Source organism: Eubalaena glacialis, chromosome 10 (genome assembly GCF_028564815.1).
Source record: "Eubalaena glacialis isolate mEubGla1 chromosome 10, mEubGla1.1.hap2.+ XY, whole genome shotgun sequence".
NCBI classification, from domain to species: Eukaryota; Metazoa; Chordata; class Mammalia; order Artiodactyla; family Balaenidae; genus Eubalaena; species Eubalaena glacialis.
Window position 1 is genome coordinate 19,236,703 of NC_083725.1, and position 15,717 is coordinate 19,252,419.

The 15,717-nt window shown below is 36.2% G+C and overlaps 1 protein-coding gene and 1 long non-coding RNA gene across 10 annotated transcripts in view; one reads left to right on the forward strand and one right to left on the reverse strand.

Annotated features, from left to right (window-relative positions):
* Positions 1-958: 958 nt before the first annotated feature.
* On the reverse strand, positions 959-9,326 carry LOC133099131 (uncharacterized). Of its 2 annotated transcripts, none has more exons than XR_009702294.1 (3): positions 9,285-9,326; positions 3,355-3,507; positions 959-2,032 (listed from the first exon to the last, which is right to left on the reverse strand). It is a non-coding gene; the product is annotated as an uncharacterized LOC133099131 (long non-coding RNA). The 2 variants fall into 2 exon arrangements; XR_009702295.1 differs by having other exon boundaries at positions 959-2,035.
* Positions 9,327-9,434: 108 nt separating this feature from the next.
* Positions 9,435-15,717, forward strand: part of LOC133099081 (centrosomal protein of 78 kDa-like) — a 70,385-nt gene continuing 64,102 nt past the window's right edge. For all 8 annotated transcript variants that reach the window (XR_009702288.1, XR_009702283.1, XR_009702284.1 and 5 more), the window contains exons 1-4: positions 9,435-9,721; positions 10,233-10,336; positions 12,339-12,513; positions 14,874-14,987. Coding sequence is in view for 2 of the 8 variants with exons in the window: in XM_061202539.1 (XP_061058522.1) it covers positions 10,319-10,336; positions 12,339-12,513; positions 14,874-14,987 (307 nt within the window). In the remaining 6 variants the exon portion in view is untranslated. The remainder of the gene's footprint in view (positions 9,722-10,232; positions 10,337-12,338; positions 12,514-14,873; positions 14,988-15,717) is intronic.

Below are 15,717 nucleotides of genomic sequence, written 5' to 3' on the forward strand. Positions count from 1 at the left end.
GGTTAAAAAAGGAACTAGTACTCTCTACTGCTACTTGGTGGCAGCACGCATATATTGCAATGGCAATTATTGTAGGAAGCCAAATTAATGGAACATTTTAGAATTGGAAGACTACATAGAGGTTACCTAGTCAAACTTCCAACTATTATAGTTGTGAAAACTAAGGCCCATATAAATGAAATGATTTATCTCCAAAGAGGGTTAGTGAAAGAGTACGAAATAAAAACTATCTCTGAACTTTTAATTTAGTGCTATTTTTATTAATCTCAATATTAGCTCAAACTTCAGTGTGACAGATTTGGGATTGAATTCTTGCTTGAATTTAGTGGTTGCGTGCCTTTTCGTAAGTTACTGAAACACTTTTAACTTCGCTTTTCACATATGTAAAATGGTGAGCCTTGACTGATATAGAGTATGAGCTAGCCTAGCACTGTTTTTAACACAAACAAGTACTTAAAATTTTTTGCCTCTCATCCCTCTTAAACAACCTCTATCCTCTTAACAATAAAAGTGTCTTTCAGCTAGCAAAGCACCCCAGAGCTGACCACATTCTGGCAAGAGATATAGGATTCCTTTTCTTACTGAGGGCTCTTTATACCTGATATTCGAACTGCACTGAAACATGAACATCTCTCGTTTATACTGTATTAATGGATTTGATAGATGAATTTTAAAAAGTAATATGCAGAGTTAAGCTGCATTAGTCTCAAGAAATATAATTCGATAGTGGTGGCTAGAATGATAAACAGTGTTTGGACAGGGAGTCCATATTGGATATGAACAACCTGTACTCCCATTCGTCTATTAAGAATAAATAAAATCCTTTCAAAATCTGTTTTAAAGGGCAGTTAGTTTCTTCTGCCTCATTTAAGTTACCTGCAAGAAAAAGACAATCTCCTGAATCCTTGTTTAAAAGGCTTTTAATATAAAGCAAATACTTTTTTGCAACATTTCCCAAACTTCTCATTATCAAATTAGCTGAGGCTTCTCAACGATTATCATTTCACAACAATATCTCCGTTTTCACCTTCTTTAAATGAATTGGCCTAACAGATGTGCCATTAAAACAGAGCTTCACCCTCAACATATTTTAAAGTTTGTATTCAAACAGTATGAAGAAAACAGGATCAGGGAATTCAGACATAAAAGTGAATGGATTACTGATACATGCTACATCATGGATGCAACGAAGTGAAAGAAATCAGGCACGAAAGGCCACATATTGTATGGTTCCATTTATACGAAATGTCCAGCAGTGGCAAATCCATACACGCGGAAAACATTATACATTAGTGGTTGCCAGGGGTTTGGAAGAGAGGGAGATAGGGAATGACTGCTTAAAATGGGTGTAGGTTTCCTTTTGGGGTGATGAAAATGTTTTGCAACTAGGCAGTGGTGACAGTTGCACAGCATTGTGACAGTACTAAAATCCATTGAATTGTACAGTGAATTGTAAAATGATCAAAATGGTGAATTTTATGTTATGTTCATTTAACTACAATAAAAAGGAGAAAGAAATAGGGAAAGACTTTGAGTTTGGGAAAGTAAGGCGAACTGGTCAAGAAAAAGACAGCTCTACTATTCAGTTTTCTTTCAGCTCTCCCAGTGCATTAATCGTCAGCAAAAAGTAGCCTGAACTTGTAGATGACAGTCATTCAACAGAGTCCAGGGAAAAGTAAATAAAATAAAACCCAACTATTCTGATTTAGCACATCTATGACAGGTTAACTTCCTGCTCAGCCACATGGACATTCATGAGGACGTTTCAAGTTAGGTGTCCTCTACTCCAGTACTTTACTCACAGCTCATTCACACATGTATGCAACAGCATTTCTTAATTTAATGGACTCTGCAGTGCTGGTTGTGATCAGCCTCACGAAAAGGAAAGGAGGAAAAAGCCTCCACACTGGCTTGGTGGTCTTGGGATGAAATGGATGCAGAAGACAGCTTGATTGTCAAACTGGAAACTTTTATTTTCCTTTTCCTCTTCTTTTTATCTTTCCTATCAGGTCTTCTCTCCACTTCCCACTGCCTTCTTTCAAACAGGAAAGACATTGATTAGCTGCTGGATTTTTTTTTGTTAAAACAACTATTGTTTTAGATTTCTTGTTGTTCGCTGAATGTTACTGTTTCTACTGCCAAATGAGCTTCGGTGGTTGATGTAGGGGGTCTCTTGGGAACTTAACTTTTTCAAGTTGAAGTGGAAAAGCTTTTTTGTTTGAATTGGCTTTTACTGGGTGCTTCAAGATTTGCTCTTAGCTCTTTGATGGGGGACTGAATAGCACTATGTTTCCTTTGCGGTCCCAGTAAATAAAGGATCCCATGTCCTCCTGGGCACTTTATCGGGATTTTGCTGTGTGTGCTCTCTAACAGCCAGATGCAGATTCCAGGAAAATGACATATAAGTGAATATAAATAATCTAATATTTTTAGAATTTGCTTTGGCCATACTCCTGGTCTCATTCTACTTCTTGTAGCAGATGGCTTTAAAGAGCATTAGCTATGTATATATTAAATATAATATACATATACCAATATTAAAGATTATATTGGTGTATAAATGTAATATATTACTGTTTATATTAATGTATAACAATTATATATTATATTAACATGTATTTTTGCATAGCATATATTGTACACAAACTATGACTAATGCAATGTATTTATATGTTCACAGTATTGATATATCATGTAATATTGATTATAAAACAATTGTATCATAATATAGAAATATATCATTATTATTATCTGATATAATACATTATATTTAATGTATTCTATATAACACAATACATAATGTATTATTATAAGACAAGTATATTATATAATATAAATACTTATATAAAAGTATATATATTTTAATTATACACTACACATACAAGTATGTATAACTATTTATAATTTTATTTACGTAAGAATCTGTTCATAACAATTGATGTAAAAATATGCAATATTTTAAATCAAATGGGCCATAATCTCACTACCTACACATAACTACTTTTAAAATCTTGAACCCTGTCTAAATCATGCTTACATATCTCTCAACCTGTTTTTCTACACATGCACATATACACACATTTATACACAATATATATGTATACTACCACTTTTCAGTTCAATGTATATAAATATATGATATATATAATTATATTCCTGTGTATGTAGACAAATATAAATCAAAGGTATGTGTATAGGTATGTATTTCACATATTTGTATAAATATATCATATAAATAATGTATGTGTACATAAATACATGATTATATACATACATACACAGAAATATACTTATTTAAACAAAAGAGACCTAAATAAACATAGTTCTCAAAGAATAAAACTAGTTATGTCTCACCGTTTCAATAACAGTTTATAGTTTTCTACTGTATGTGCTTCGATAATTGTTACGAACAAATCCCATTTGTTGAATGTTAAGTTGGTTTAATTTTTTGCCATTATTAATGAAGCTCTGAAGAATCCGGTGGGCAAGATTCCTTGAAAAACTCTCCTAAAAGAAAAGAGTTCAGTATGCTAGGTTAAATGTAAACAACTTATTTTTAAGTGCATGTCTGATTTTTGAAGTGTGCAGTAGAAATTTCCAGGACCCCTGAAAGAAGGGGGGTACATGTGTGAGAGTTATAGCTATATTAAGAGTGGATTGAAGATCTTGATAGCTTAGAACAGAAGCTGGTAATCCTGTTTTTATGGAGCAAAATAGCAAATATTTTAGGCTTTGTGGACCAAAGAGGCAAAATTGAGGCTATTATTTAGGTACTTAAGTAACCATTTAAAATATTACCAGTTAAAATGTGAACATTATTCATAGCTCATAGGCCATAAAAAATAGGCAGAGCTGTCTGGATTTGGAATACAGGCCGTAGTTTAATGACACACCTGACCTGACACAGAGACTTGTTGTTAAAATGGCCATGACCACATGGGAGGCAGGAGATAAGACTCCATCCCTACTAGATGGGAAGTTAGAACTAAACCTGTCTATCCCTAGGTTCACCTTTAATGAAAGGGTGTGCCAGTAAAACAAAATATCTGCTGGCAAAGGGAGACTAAGACCAAATTCTCTTGGCCTCTGCTCTGGGTAGGAAACAGGTAGGAAATCTTGAGAATTCTGAACCCCAGATCTGTGTTCACAGTGTTTGGGTTGCAAATTTATTTGCGGTCTTGCAAACAGAAGGTAAGAAATTACCTTAAAATGCTCCCAGATGGGTGGTATTCCAAACACAGAACTAAACACTCTCTGGAGAGGTAGACCTTCAACCCAGGCCTATAGCGTTCCCACAGATAAAGTTTAGCTAAACATGAGCTCATGATCTAAATTTACACAATAATGAAGAAATCAGCTACAATGGGAGAGAATCAGCAAAAACAATCAATACCAGAATTAGATTCCCAAGGCCATCCATTGAATGTTGGAATTATCAGGTGCAAGGCAGAAAATAGACATAAAACTAGAACTGAAACAAGGAACAGGATGTTTTAAAAGAGTGGGTAGGCTCTTTAAAAAATTTCTAAAGTACATGTCATTGATAAAGCTAAAAACTCAAAGGTTGTGTAAAACAGCAGATTAATCATGGAGAAGAGTGAAATTATGCTGTTTTTAAAAATAGGGCAAATCAGATTTTCTGCCTAATTATATAAGTAGATTTATCTTAAAAAAATACACATATTTTAAAGACTTACTGGCTGTAAAGTAACTAAAGGATATTTCAGAGGGCTTCTCTCCAAAGAAAAGTGAGAAGTAGCAAAACACAGAAAGTCGAGGGGAAAAAATGTCAATATATACATTGCTATAGGGTGCACTAAGGCTTAGGCCAGCAACAATGTGGAGGTGCTGACCCTTAGATACTTACAACTAAGCTGGCATCTTCAAAAAGTTCAATTATTTATAACTAAAAAGATTTATTTAAATTAATAACCAAGTGTTTTAATTGACATCAGAAGAGCAAAACAATAAACCCTGAGAACACAGAAAAAATAAATAAAGATATGAGCAGAACTTAATAAAACAGAAAAAAGTATAAAACTGAGGTGATTTAGTAAGTCAAAAGAATATTCTTTGAAAAGATTTTAAAAACACACTTTGAGTAAGCAAAACAAAAACATAAGTAAATAATACACAGAAAGAATCAGAACAATGTTATAGCAGAGAGGACAAACAGAGAGTATATGAAATGCCAGTAAATTTGAACATTTATGTAAAGTGGACAATTTCCTAGCTCCTAAAGTTTACCAACACTGACACAAGAGGAAATATATAGCTGGAGTTCTTTTACCAGTAAAGGAATTAAGTCAATAGTTTACAATCTTTCACCAAGAAAATACCAGACCCACCCAGAACGTTTGGGTGGGGAATTCTATCAAACTTCTATTAAACAGATAACATCAGTATTAATAAAGAAAAACTTCTAGAGAGTAGCAAAGGAAGAATGCTCCTTTATTCATCTTAGGAAGTCTATATAATCCTAATACTGAAAATAGATTAGGACTGTAAGGAAAAAGAAATTTACAGGTCAAATTTACTTGTAAATATAAAAGCAAACATTTTAAGCTCTGATATTAGCTACCCAGGTTCACTAGAGTAAGAAAAAGCATGAGCAAGTTAGGTCATCCAATGAGTGAAAAGGTAGTTTAATGTCAAGAATATATATCAATAGATTGAAATCACATTTTATTTCTTTCGTCTGTCTCTTTAAAAAATTGATAAGTACTTCTATTGATCTCTCTTGTACTGGGCACTGTCCTAAGTCATTTACATATTTACTCCTTTAAACCTTCTATTATCCCTGGGGGAAGGTTCTATTTTGCTTCCATTTCTTAGCTAAGACTCTAACCCCCAGGAAAGTAAAGCAACATTTGCAAGTTTTTGTGGATGGTCAGTGATGGGACCAGTACAGGAACATCCAAAGTCTGTGCTTGGAAACAGTGCCCCATGTTGACACTCACATTACAGATGAAAGGAAAGGAACCATGCACTTACCATACAGATGAAATCTCACATTACATGTTAAAGGAAAGGAACCATGCACTTACATTATAGGTTAATACCCACATAACTGGTTAAAGGAAAAAGAAACATGTGCTTCTCTCAAAAGTTGTAAAGAGAGCATATTTCTAAATATATTTCCCAATTTCTTTTGCTTGTTTTCTGACCTTTGCAGTGCATTTGGCCATGAGGAAAATTTTAATTCTTATATAATTAAATGTATCCTTTTTTCTTTGTATCTTAGAAAGGTGTTCCTCATGAATAATTTATTTCAAGTCTCCCAGGTTTCTGATACTTTTACAGTTTCATGATTTTTTTACTTTTAACTAGTGGCTATATCTAGAATTTATTAATGATAGCCATAGTTTCCCACTTTTGTTGAATAAGTTTGGCTACTGATCCAAAATGTCAATTTTATTTTAATCTCAAATCCCTTATGCTCTTGCATCTAATTTTAAGATGCTTCCTATTCCACTGGTTGTTTTGTCTATCTGAAACAAAATGCTACCTTAATTATAATGTAATTATAATATAATGAATGTAATTAGTAAACATAATACCATATATAATAAATAGCATAATATACAATAACAAAATATAATTTACCATATAACAAGGTCAAAAGAGAACAAAACTATACAATCAGTTGAAATATCTCCCAAAGATATTTTATAAAATTCAATATTCATTTCTAATTTAAAAGAAATAGTAAAATAGGGATTGATGAATGCTTCCACAGTAAGAAGAAATTATATATCTAAAAGAGAAAGAGGTAAATGATAACCTTTAGTAACACTGGCAATAAATACAGGACAAGATGAAGATGCCTGATATAATGTTAAAGAAAAACTATTATGTAACATTGTCTTTGCAGCACTGATGAGTTCAGTGAAAAGAGAATCTCATAGAAAAGAGTATCTCATTCTTCTTAATGTCTGTACACTTGTCCATTGCATGAACATAACAGCTTATTTAACCAATATGTTACTGATCTGCATCTGGATTTCTAGGTTTTCATGGGATTTTATTATGCACAATTGTTACACACTCTAGGACTTCCTCTTATGTTTATATCTTTTGAAAGAAACAATATCTCCACAGATGATTTATCTGGGCTGGCTGCTAGCCGACTATGGCTACTTCTCAGTTCTTCCCTTTACATTCCTAGTCAATATGAAAACGGAAGGCAAGAAGGTCTTCTGTTTAGAGACTGTAAAGATAGGTCTTGGTGATAAAGTCTTGGTGGTAAAGGCTAAAAATATCAACCCAGAACAAGTGTTTTTCCAGCTGTAACTATGTGTGATTCCCTTGGCTTGATTCTGTAGAGGATGTAAGACAAGACTGTAGGATCTGCCCTCAAAGTGCTTCCAGTAAGATGAGCCAAGTCAAGTATGGTGGCATATCTAATTCAAGACAAAATATAATGGCTCCTTTTCTCTCATAGCAAAACTTCGTGGAGTGAATGTAGAAGTCACTGTAGGCTCTTAATTAAAGGAACACAATAAATCTTGTATTGGAAGGTGATTATTCTGGTCTCTTTGTAGAGATGAATTGGAAATTGTCTAGAAGAAGGAAAATTAGCTTAACTAAAGTTAAACTCATAAATAATTGAGCATTAATTAAACATCTGTGGCCTATGTTTCTCTTTGATCATAATTTCTCCCAATTTATACACCTCTTTGATACCCGATTAATCATTGTCAAAGATGCAATTAACAATGATTATTACTGTGTATTAGGTTTTGCCTGGGCCCTGAAGAAACCATCCTAAATTACGAGCTATGATTGTCACTTGATTTTCTCACAAAGAACAGTCAGAACTCCTGGTCTTAAGTGGCTTGGAATGTGAAACTAATGAGTCTCTTAGATATTATTAGAGGACCCTACAGAGCCCATTGGTGAAAGTTTGGAAAACATTGGGCTTCTTAAAATTAATTCTTGTAGTGTGTTACGAAAGATGACTGAACCAAAAGGATAACGGTGTTTCTGGTTCTGTTGTTAGCGTTCTCCATGGAAACATCGCGGAAGCTTCTGGACTCAATTTCCTTCCCCACGTGTGAATGTCACTGAAAATATCCAACTCCATTCTATCCCCATAGAACTTCAGCAACTAAGCAAAATGAAGACTCAAAATTCATTTCAAATAATGAAATGAAAATATAATGTAGAATGGAACTGGGAAAATACCTGGTTTAAATTCTAGAAAGTACTAACTATACAACTCTGGATAAGTTGCTTCATCTTGTTTAGTCTAATTTCATGCGGATCTCACAGGATGTTATGATGATTAATTTAATACTTTTGTATAACGTACAGTGTTATGTAATTTCTTCTTGTTCTTCTTGAGTCAATTCATATCTTTAAGCAACTCACTTTAAAAAATAGTTACTTACTTGCTTAAATTACTCTTACCTTCTATTATCAGCTGAATTGTGTCCTGCTCAAGTTAATATGTGGAAGTCTTAACCCCCAGTACCTCGTAATACGACTGTATTTGGAGATAAGACCCTTAAATAGGTAACTGAGGTCAAATGAGGTCAAATGGGTGGGCTCTAGTCCAATATGACTGGGGTCCTTATAAAAAGAAAATATTAGGACACAGACATGCACAGAGAGAACAAAGTGATTATTAGTAACCACGATCATGTCCTGAATGCATGGAACACGTCACCATTTGCCAACCACCGTGTCAAGTCAGCAGAAACTACAGAAATTGAGAGCTCTCCGCAGAAATTCACACACCCGTGCACCAGGTAACAGACCACAGGCAGACAGACGTTCACTCAGCCTTTCACGTGTCCCTCACGGAGGGCACACTCTCTCCTGGGCGGGGCGAGCACAGACATTTGTCGGGAGTTTAACTACTTTTAAAATGCGTTGAGTCTAGAGCCTGTGCTCCGCAACAAGAGAGGCCGCGACGGTGAGAGGCCCGCGCACCGCGATGAAGAGTGGCCCCCCACTTGCCACAACAAAAGAAAGCCCTCACACAGAAACGAAGACCCAACACAGACAAAAATTAATTAATTAATTAAAAATTAAATTATATAAATTAATTAAATATAAATATATAAAATATATATTTATATATAAATATATAAATATAAATAAATTTATATCTAAATATATAACATTAAATTAAATTTAAAAAATTAATTAATTAATAATAAAAAATCAACCACTGCAATTAAATATTTTTAAAAAAATGCGTTGATACAACCATGTCTCACTTTTGCTTGGATCAGTCAGCAAACGCTTTTTGGAAACCCCTAATTCTCCACACCTACCTTTCCGGCCGCCCTGCTCCTCAGGCCCGGTCCCCATGGGAGGCGGGGCTGCGTGCGGACGCACGGCGAGTGCACTGACGTCCTCGAGCCCCGCCCCCACGGGGCCGCCTGCCGGTTGGAACGGCAGCCCCCCCCCCGGCGCGGAGGTCACTGAGGCCGGCGTCAAAGTGAGCGCGGCATGGAGGGGTCTGCCTAACTGGGGCCCGTGGCCCTGCGTCTTCTGGCTGCGACGCGGGTCCTGCGCACGCTGCGGGGCCGCAGCCGCCGGGCGGTGGGCGCCCGAGGGGCCGGGAGGCGAGCCGGGGCCCCCAGGCGGGTGTGGGCACCGTGTCCACAGCCAGCGTCCCCGATGCCGCGCTCGGGCCATGATGACCGGTGAAGCTGCGCTGCGACAGCGCGGCCGACTTCTTCCCTGTGTCCAGTAGTGGTCTGGAGGGGTAAGGAAGCCTGCCTTTCAATTTGCGGGAGCAGAGGGTTTGAGGTCCTTTCTCTTCTGTTGCTCTAGTATACTGCATAGCACCTAATAAAATACTGGGTTATAGTTGACATTTAAATCGCTGATTGATCACCAAGATTGGGAAGTATCATTGGAAATGAAAATAGTAAGAGTCTTAAGATTTTTAGGTTTTTCTTTTTTTCCCTGTGTCTCAAAAGGTATGTAGTATTTTACTGAGTGGTTGGGAATAAAGTTTGCAGAATTCAGTGTATTCAGTTTTAGTATCTAAATAGAATTAAACTGCTGCTGTAAACTGGAATAACACTTTGTTACTGACAAGTTTTCGAATGCATCTGTTCGTCAATTACCTGTTTGGGAAGATTGTAGTTAATGATTTTAAGAATGTGGCTCTAAACCTCCAGTTGACTCAAGAAAAGCAAGTAAGTCAAGATTGACAAATGTATAGGCTCTTCATCTTATTGTGTGTGTGGTTTTTTTTTTCTTTCTTTTAGTTATTTGTCAAGGTGTAAAGAGTTCTACCACTCTTAAGACAGTAAACTTCACGGGGTGTAATCTGACATGGCAGGGAGCAGATCACATGGCCAAGATCTTAAAGGTGATTTTTTTATGTTTGAACTTTCATGAAAACATATGTGATTGAAGCACATTAATATATTGATACAGATGGCAGTTAATTTTTGTCTTTTGCTACGTGTGAGTGCAGCTTTCGTTTTGTTGAAAGAATATGACCAGTTTTCAGTTTGGGATTCTGCCATGTAGTAAAGATAGTCCACTTAATTTTAGACATAAGAGATTTAATATATAATAATATTTTAATGTATTTTTAGTTACTGAAAACATTGATTGTGATACTGTGAAAAAACTATGCCATTATAGTCTTGAAGACTTAACTGAATCAAGTGTTTACTAGCTGCTGTAGCTAATAAACTAATAAAAATCACTACATCAGCAATTTGTAAATACAGTTTTTAAAATAATGCCTTAACAACTTTACAGTGGTTACAATTACTGTATTTAGGCCTAAAGTTATTTAATAATTTGACATGAAGCCTTCTGAATAGTTTGATGGTGCAGATCAAGGGTAGGTAAACTATGGCTGGTGGGCCAGATCCAGCCCGTTGCCTGGTAAAGAAAGTTACCTTGCAACATAGTCGCACCCATTGTTTACATGATAGCTATGGCTACTTTCACCCTATGCCAGTGGGGTTGAGTAGTTGCAACAGAAACTGTATAGCCCCCAAAGCTGGAAATGTTTAAATTTAGATTTTAAAAATTGAAAAAAATTTTGAGCCTATACAGGGCAAGTCCATTGACCCCTGGGGTTGAAAACAGTCAAGAACTTGGGTGCCTAAGCCAAATGGCCTAGGTTCAAATTCCCTTTCTCCCATTTCATAGCAAGTGACCATGGACAAATCACTTAACTTCTGTGCCTCATTATGAGGTTTAAATGAACTCATTTGTATAAATAGTGCCTGGCACATACTAAGCACTGTGTAAGTGATTGCTGTTATTTCTGCTTGGAGCTTTTATAAGGTATTGGTAATAGAAAAATGACACTAATGATTTTCGTTTTAGAGTGTCAAAGGCACTTTGAGTCTTTTATTTTTTCAAGAATGTAATAAGACTTTTTCCATTTAAAGTCAGTGTTCCCTATTACCAAACTTTATTTTATGAATATAAAGAATTGAATGTCTTTAAGACAATACTTGTGGCTAAATGTCAAACCATTATTTTCCCAAGGCGCATCCAACTGGCTGTGCATAGTCCAGGCCTCTAAAGTTGGTGTGCATACCCTAGGTAGCATGTGAGATCCATTTTGTAAATATAGTTTTAAAAATAATGCCTGGGACTTCCCTGGCGGTCCAGCAGTTAAGGCTCTGCGCTCCCAATGCAGGGGGCCTGAGTTCGATCCCTGCTCAAGGAACTAGATCCCACGTGTCTGTCGTAACTAAGAGCCCACATGCCACAACTCAAATATCCGGCATGCTGCAACTAAAGACCCGGCACAGCCAAACAAACAAACAAACAAATAAATAAATATTTTTAAAAAATAAAATAATGCCTTAGGAGTTAGGAAAAGAACATATTAGAACCTATTTAGCTTTGTATCATTTAAACACTATCTGTGTAGTTTATAATGTACATACATTATATGTATAGAACTTCATGTATATAATTTGTTAAAAAATAAGATGCATATTAAAAAGTTTTCTTATGGGTTGCCCAGTCAGGTGTTTGGAGACCATCGGAGGACAGAATGACGACATTTAGAGCCTCAGCAATGATAGAATTTAGAACCAATTCCCTGACTTAGAAGATAAGGAAAATAATTCATAGACTGTAATTGAGTTGTCCAACTTTACATAACTGTTCAAAAGCAGGTCATCCAGTGGCTGGAATCTAATCACTGACCAACTAGAATCTGGGTCACTGGGCTCGTAAAGCAGCAGTGACTGTTTAATTTCTCAGGTTGATTCTCGTGGCATATGTGCTTGATATGTGTGTGTGTAAATCTCTGACATAATAAGCCATACTCAGTAGGCACACCCTGTTTCCTTTTTCAAGCATCTTAATTTCATCCCATTAAATCTTTGAAGTATCAGACTACCAGAAGGCATGAAGAAACCTGGGCTGAGAGTCTTCGTTCCAGGAGACCTGATCTTGACTGTATGGCTGGTTTGAGGCGCATCTCTCTGAACTGCAACACGCTCATTGGTGACCTGGGTGCAAGTGCTTTGGCAGAATCTCTTAGTGAGGATTTATGGCTTAGAGGTAAATTCTAAAATTGAAAATATTGAATTTTTAATATGATATATGCTTAGCTTTTAGCATGATACTGTTGTGATAGGATTTTTTTTAAAGCCTCATTTTTCTGATAGGTTTTATTTTGCTTGTAAACTTTCTCTACGAGTTGCATATATTCTTTATAGAAAATGCAGAGTTACAAGAGAACAATTACCTATAATCTTAATACCCAGACATAATCACTGTTCATTTTGATGTATATACTTTCAGTCTTTTTTTTTTTTCTATGAATATATTCTGTACACTTAGGGGTAACAAAAATAAAATTGTAGTATACTTGCTATTTCATATTCCTGGTTTTTTCATTTAATGATGTATCATGTAGTATTCCATCATATTGATGTCCCATAGTTTAATCAATTCAATGCCATTAGATTTAGACAGTTTGTTTTTCCCTGTCAGAAACATTGTGACTATGTTGTGTATACATCTCTGTGTCCATCGGGATTACTTCTGTAGAATAAGGAACTAGAAGTGGAATGACCTGAGTGTGACATATTTTTAAGACTGTTGATACACATTGCCAAATTACCATCCAGAAACGCTATGCCAATTTGTAGTCCACACCAACAGTGGATGTGAAGCCTGCCTCACACAAACACTGGCTTGTAGCACTTGTAAAAAACTGTAAAACTACAAAAATGAGTACCTCTCCATTTTCTATGCAAGTAGGATTACTCCAAATTTTATAACTTTTTTCAGTTAATTTAGTATGAGCATTTTAGCAAGTCAGTCAATTTGCATATCCTGCATCATTTTTTGTGATTGTTCAGTATTCCATTATATGAATATGCCACAGTGCACATAGCTTATCCATTCTTGTATATAAGCTTTGTCCAGTTTTTCAGTTACAAATAGTACTCTGATATATATCCTTACCTATATCTCTGACTATTTCTTTTGGTTAAATTCTTAGAAAGAGAGTTGTTGGATCAAAAGGGTATAGACATTTTAAAGGCTTTTCTTACAGAATCTTGGCTTAATCTGATAGGAGAATAACCACATTTTGTTTTATTTCGTATTCATTTGATTTACTGGTGAGGTTTACTGGCTGTTTGTATTAATTTGGCTATTTGGTTAATTATACCCTGTGTCCATTCTTCTATAGTGAGAGTTTGTAAGGGTTGTATCATATCCTGTCAGATCCGTATGTCTGACTTGCTATTTCTGTGTGTCATGGGGGTGTTGAAGGACTCCAGTTATTTCAATGTGATGGTCCAAACAACACTTAAAAAAAAGACTTATGATAGTTTCCTTTCATGTAATATTTTTTAATACCTGTGCTTTGGTGATGATCCCTTTGGTTTAAATGAGTAGGTTGTTCAGCCCCAGAACTCCTAGAATTCATGATCAGTTTTTCTGGTTTTTGTCTGACTTTTTATGGAGAGAGTTCTTTTTTTTTTTTTTTTTTTTAAATAATGAAACTCTCTAGGAGTTAAGCCAGCATTTTATTTATTTATTTATTTTTGGCTGTGTTTGGTCTTCGTTTCTGTGCGAGGGCTTTCTCTAGTTGCGGCAAGCGGGGCCACTCTTCATCGCGGTGCGCGGGCCTTTCGCCGTCGCAGCCTCTCTTGCTGCGGGGCACAGGCTCCAGACGCACAGGCTCAGTAGTTGTGGCTCACGGGCCCAGTTGCTCCGCGGCATATGGGATCCTCCCAGACCAGGGCGCGAACCCGCGTCCCCTGCATTGGCAGGCAGACTCTCAACCACTGCGCCACCAGAGAAGCCCCATGGAGAGAGTTCTTGACCATCATACTTTCATGATAGGTTTTTAGTATGTATTCTCTATTCACACATTGTTTGAATTTGTTATTATTTATATCCTCTTAGACTTGTCTTTTTTGCTCTAAAGCTAACAGTTATTACATTTCTTCTATTTTGTTTTCCCCTTTTAACTAGTTTCAAGTGTGATTTGGAGCTCAAGATCGTGATCAAAAGAATGCAGTGCATTTCTGAGCTCCACCAGTTTTTGCTTGTGAGGTTTACACTGCCACTGCCGCCCTTGCTAATTATGAACTGAGATTCATTTTGTGATGTTTTTTGCTCATAGGTTATATACAGTTATTCTTCAGTTCTGTAATTGTAAAATATGTTGGATGATTTATTGGTACTAAAGCCAGGGTTATCATTGCACATCCAAGAAGAGGTTTTTCAATTGGATTATGCATTATGTTTGTGCGTATATGTTTCTGTTTTTTTCCATACCCAAAATTACAAACCTGCCATGACTTGTCTTCTGCAGGACTCTTCCACGCGTGAGAAAATGAGAGTTGTCTATATGTTAAATCTGTAGAGTTAGCAAGTGACCTTTTGTCTTTCATCAAAAGCACTTGACCTGCAGCAGTGTGGCCTCACCAGTGAAGGAGCAAAGGCTTTACTAAAGGCCCTTGAAACCAACAGAACTCTGCTCGTTCTGGATATAAGAAAAAATCCACTTGTTGGTATGTGGTCACTTTTTTTTAACTGATTAACACATAGCAAAACAAAAAGAATTTGTTCACGTGTTGACAGTTTTTAAAACTTAATGTGTTTAACTTTCCTCATCATATACAGTTGGCCCTTGAACAACGTGGGGTTAGGGGTGCCGACCCCTACACAGTTGAAAATCTGGGTATAAGTTTATAGTCAGTGGTTCCGCATCTGTGGATTCAACCAACCTTGGCTCGTGTAGGACGATAGTACATATTTATTGAAAAATATCCGTGTGTCAATGGACACATTGTCCATTGTCATTGTCGAGGTTCAAACCCATGTTGTTCAAGTGTCAACTGTACTTTTGTAATGTTGCACTTCCCTTATGTTTTTAGCAGATAATGTACTAATTAAAGTGAGTTATACCTTTAAATTGTTCTTATCTCTACTCTGAATAGAGGTGAACCTAGATACTAAGCCTGCTTCCACCAAGAGCATTCTTTCTTTCTTGTGCAACCTCTGAATTCTAGCAAGGAGTACTTTATTCATTTGTCAGATTCACAAGTAATTTTTTTAATATCTTCTGTGTGCCAGATACGGGTTTAGGCACTAGGGATAAAGCAGTGAACCAGGCAGACAAAAGTCTTGCCCTCATGGAGCTTACATTCTAGTGAAGGGGTTCAGATAGAAATGAGTAAACAGATAAGTAATATAATTTTAGATAGTAGGAAGTGCAGAAATATCGTAATGTAAGGAGAG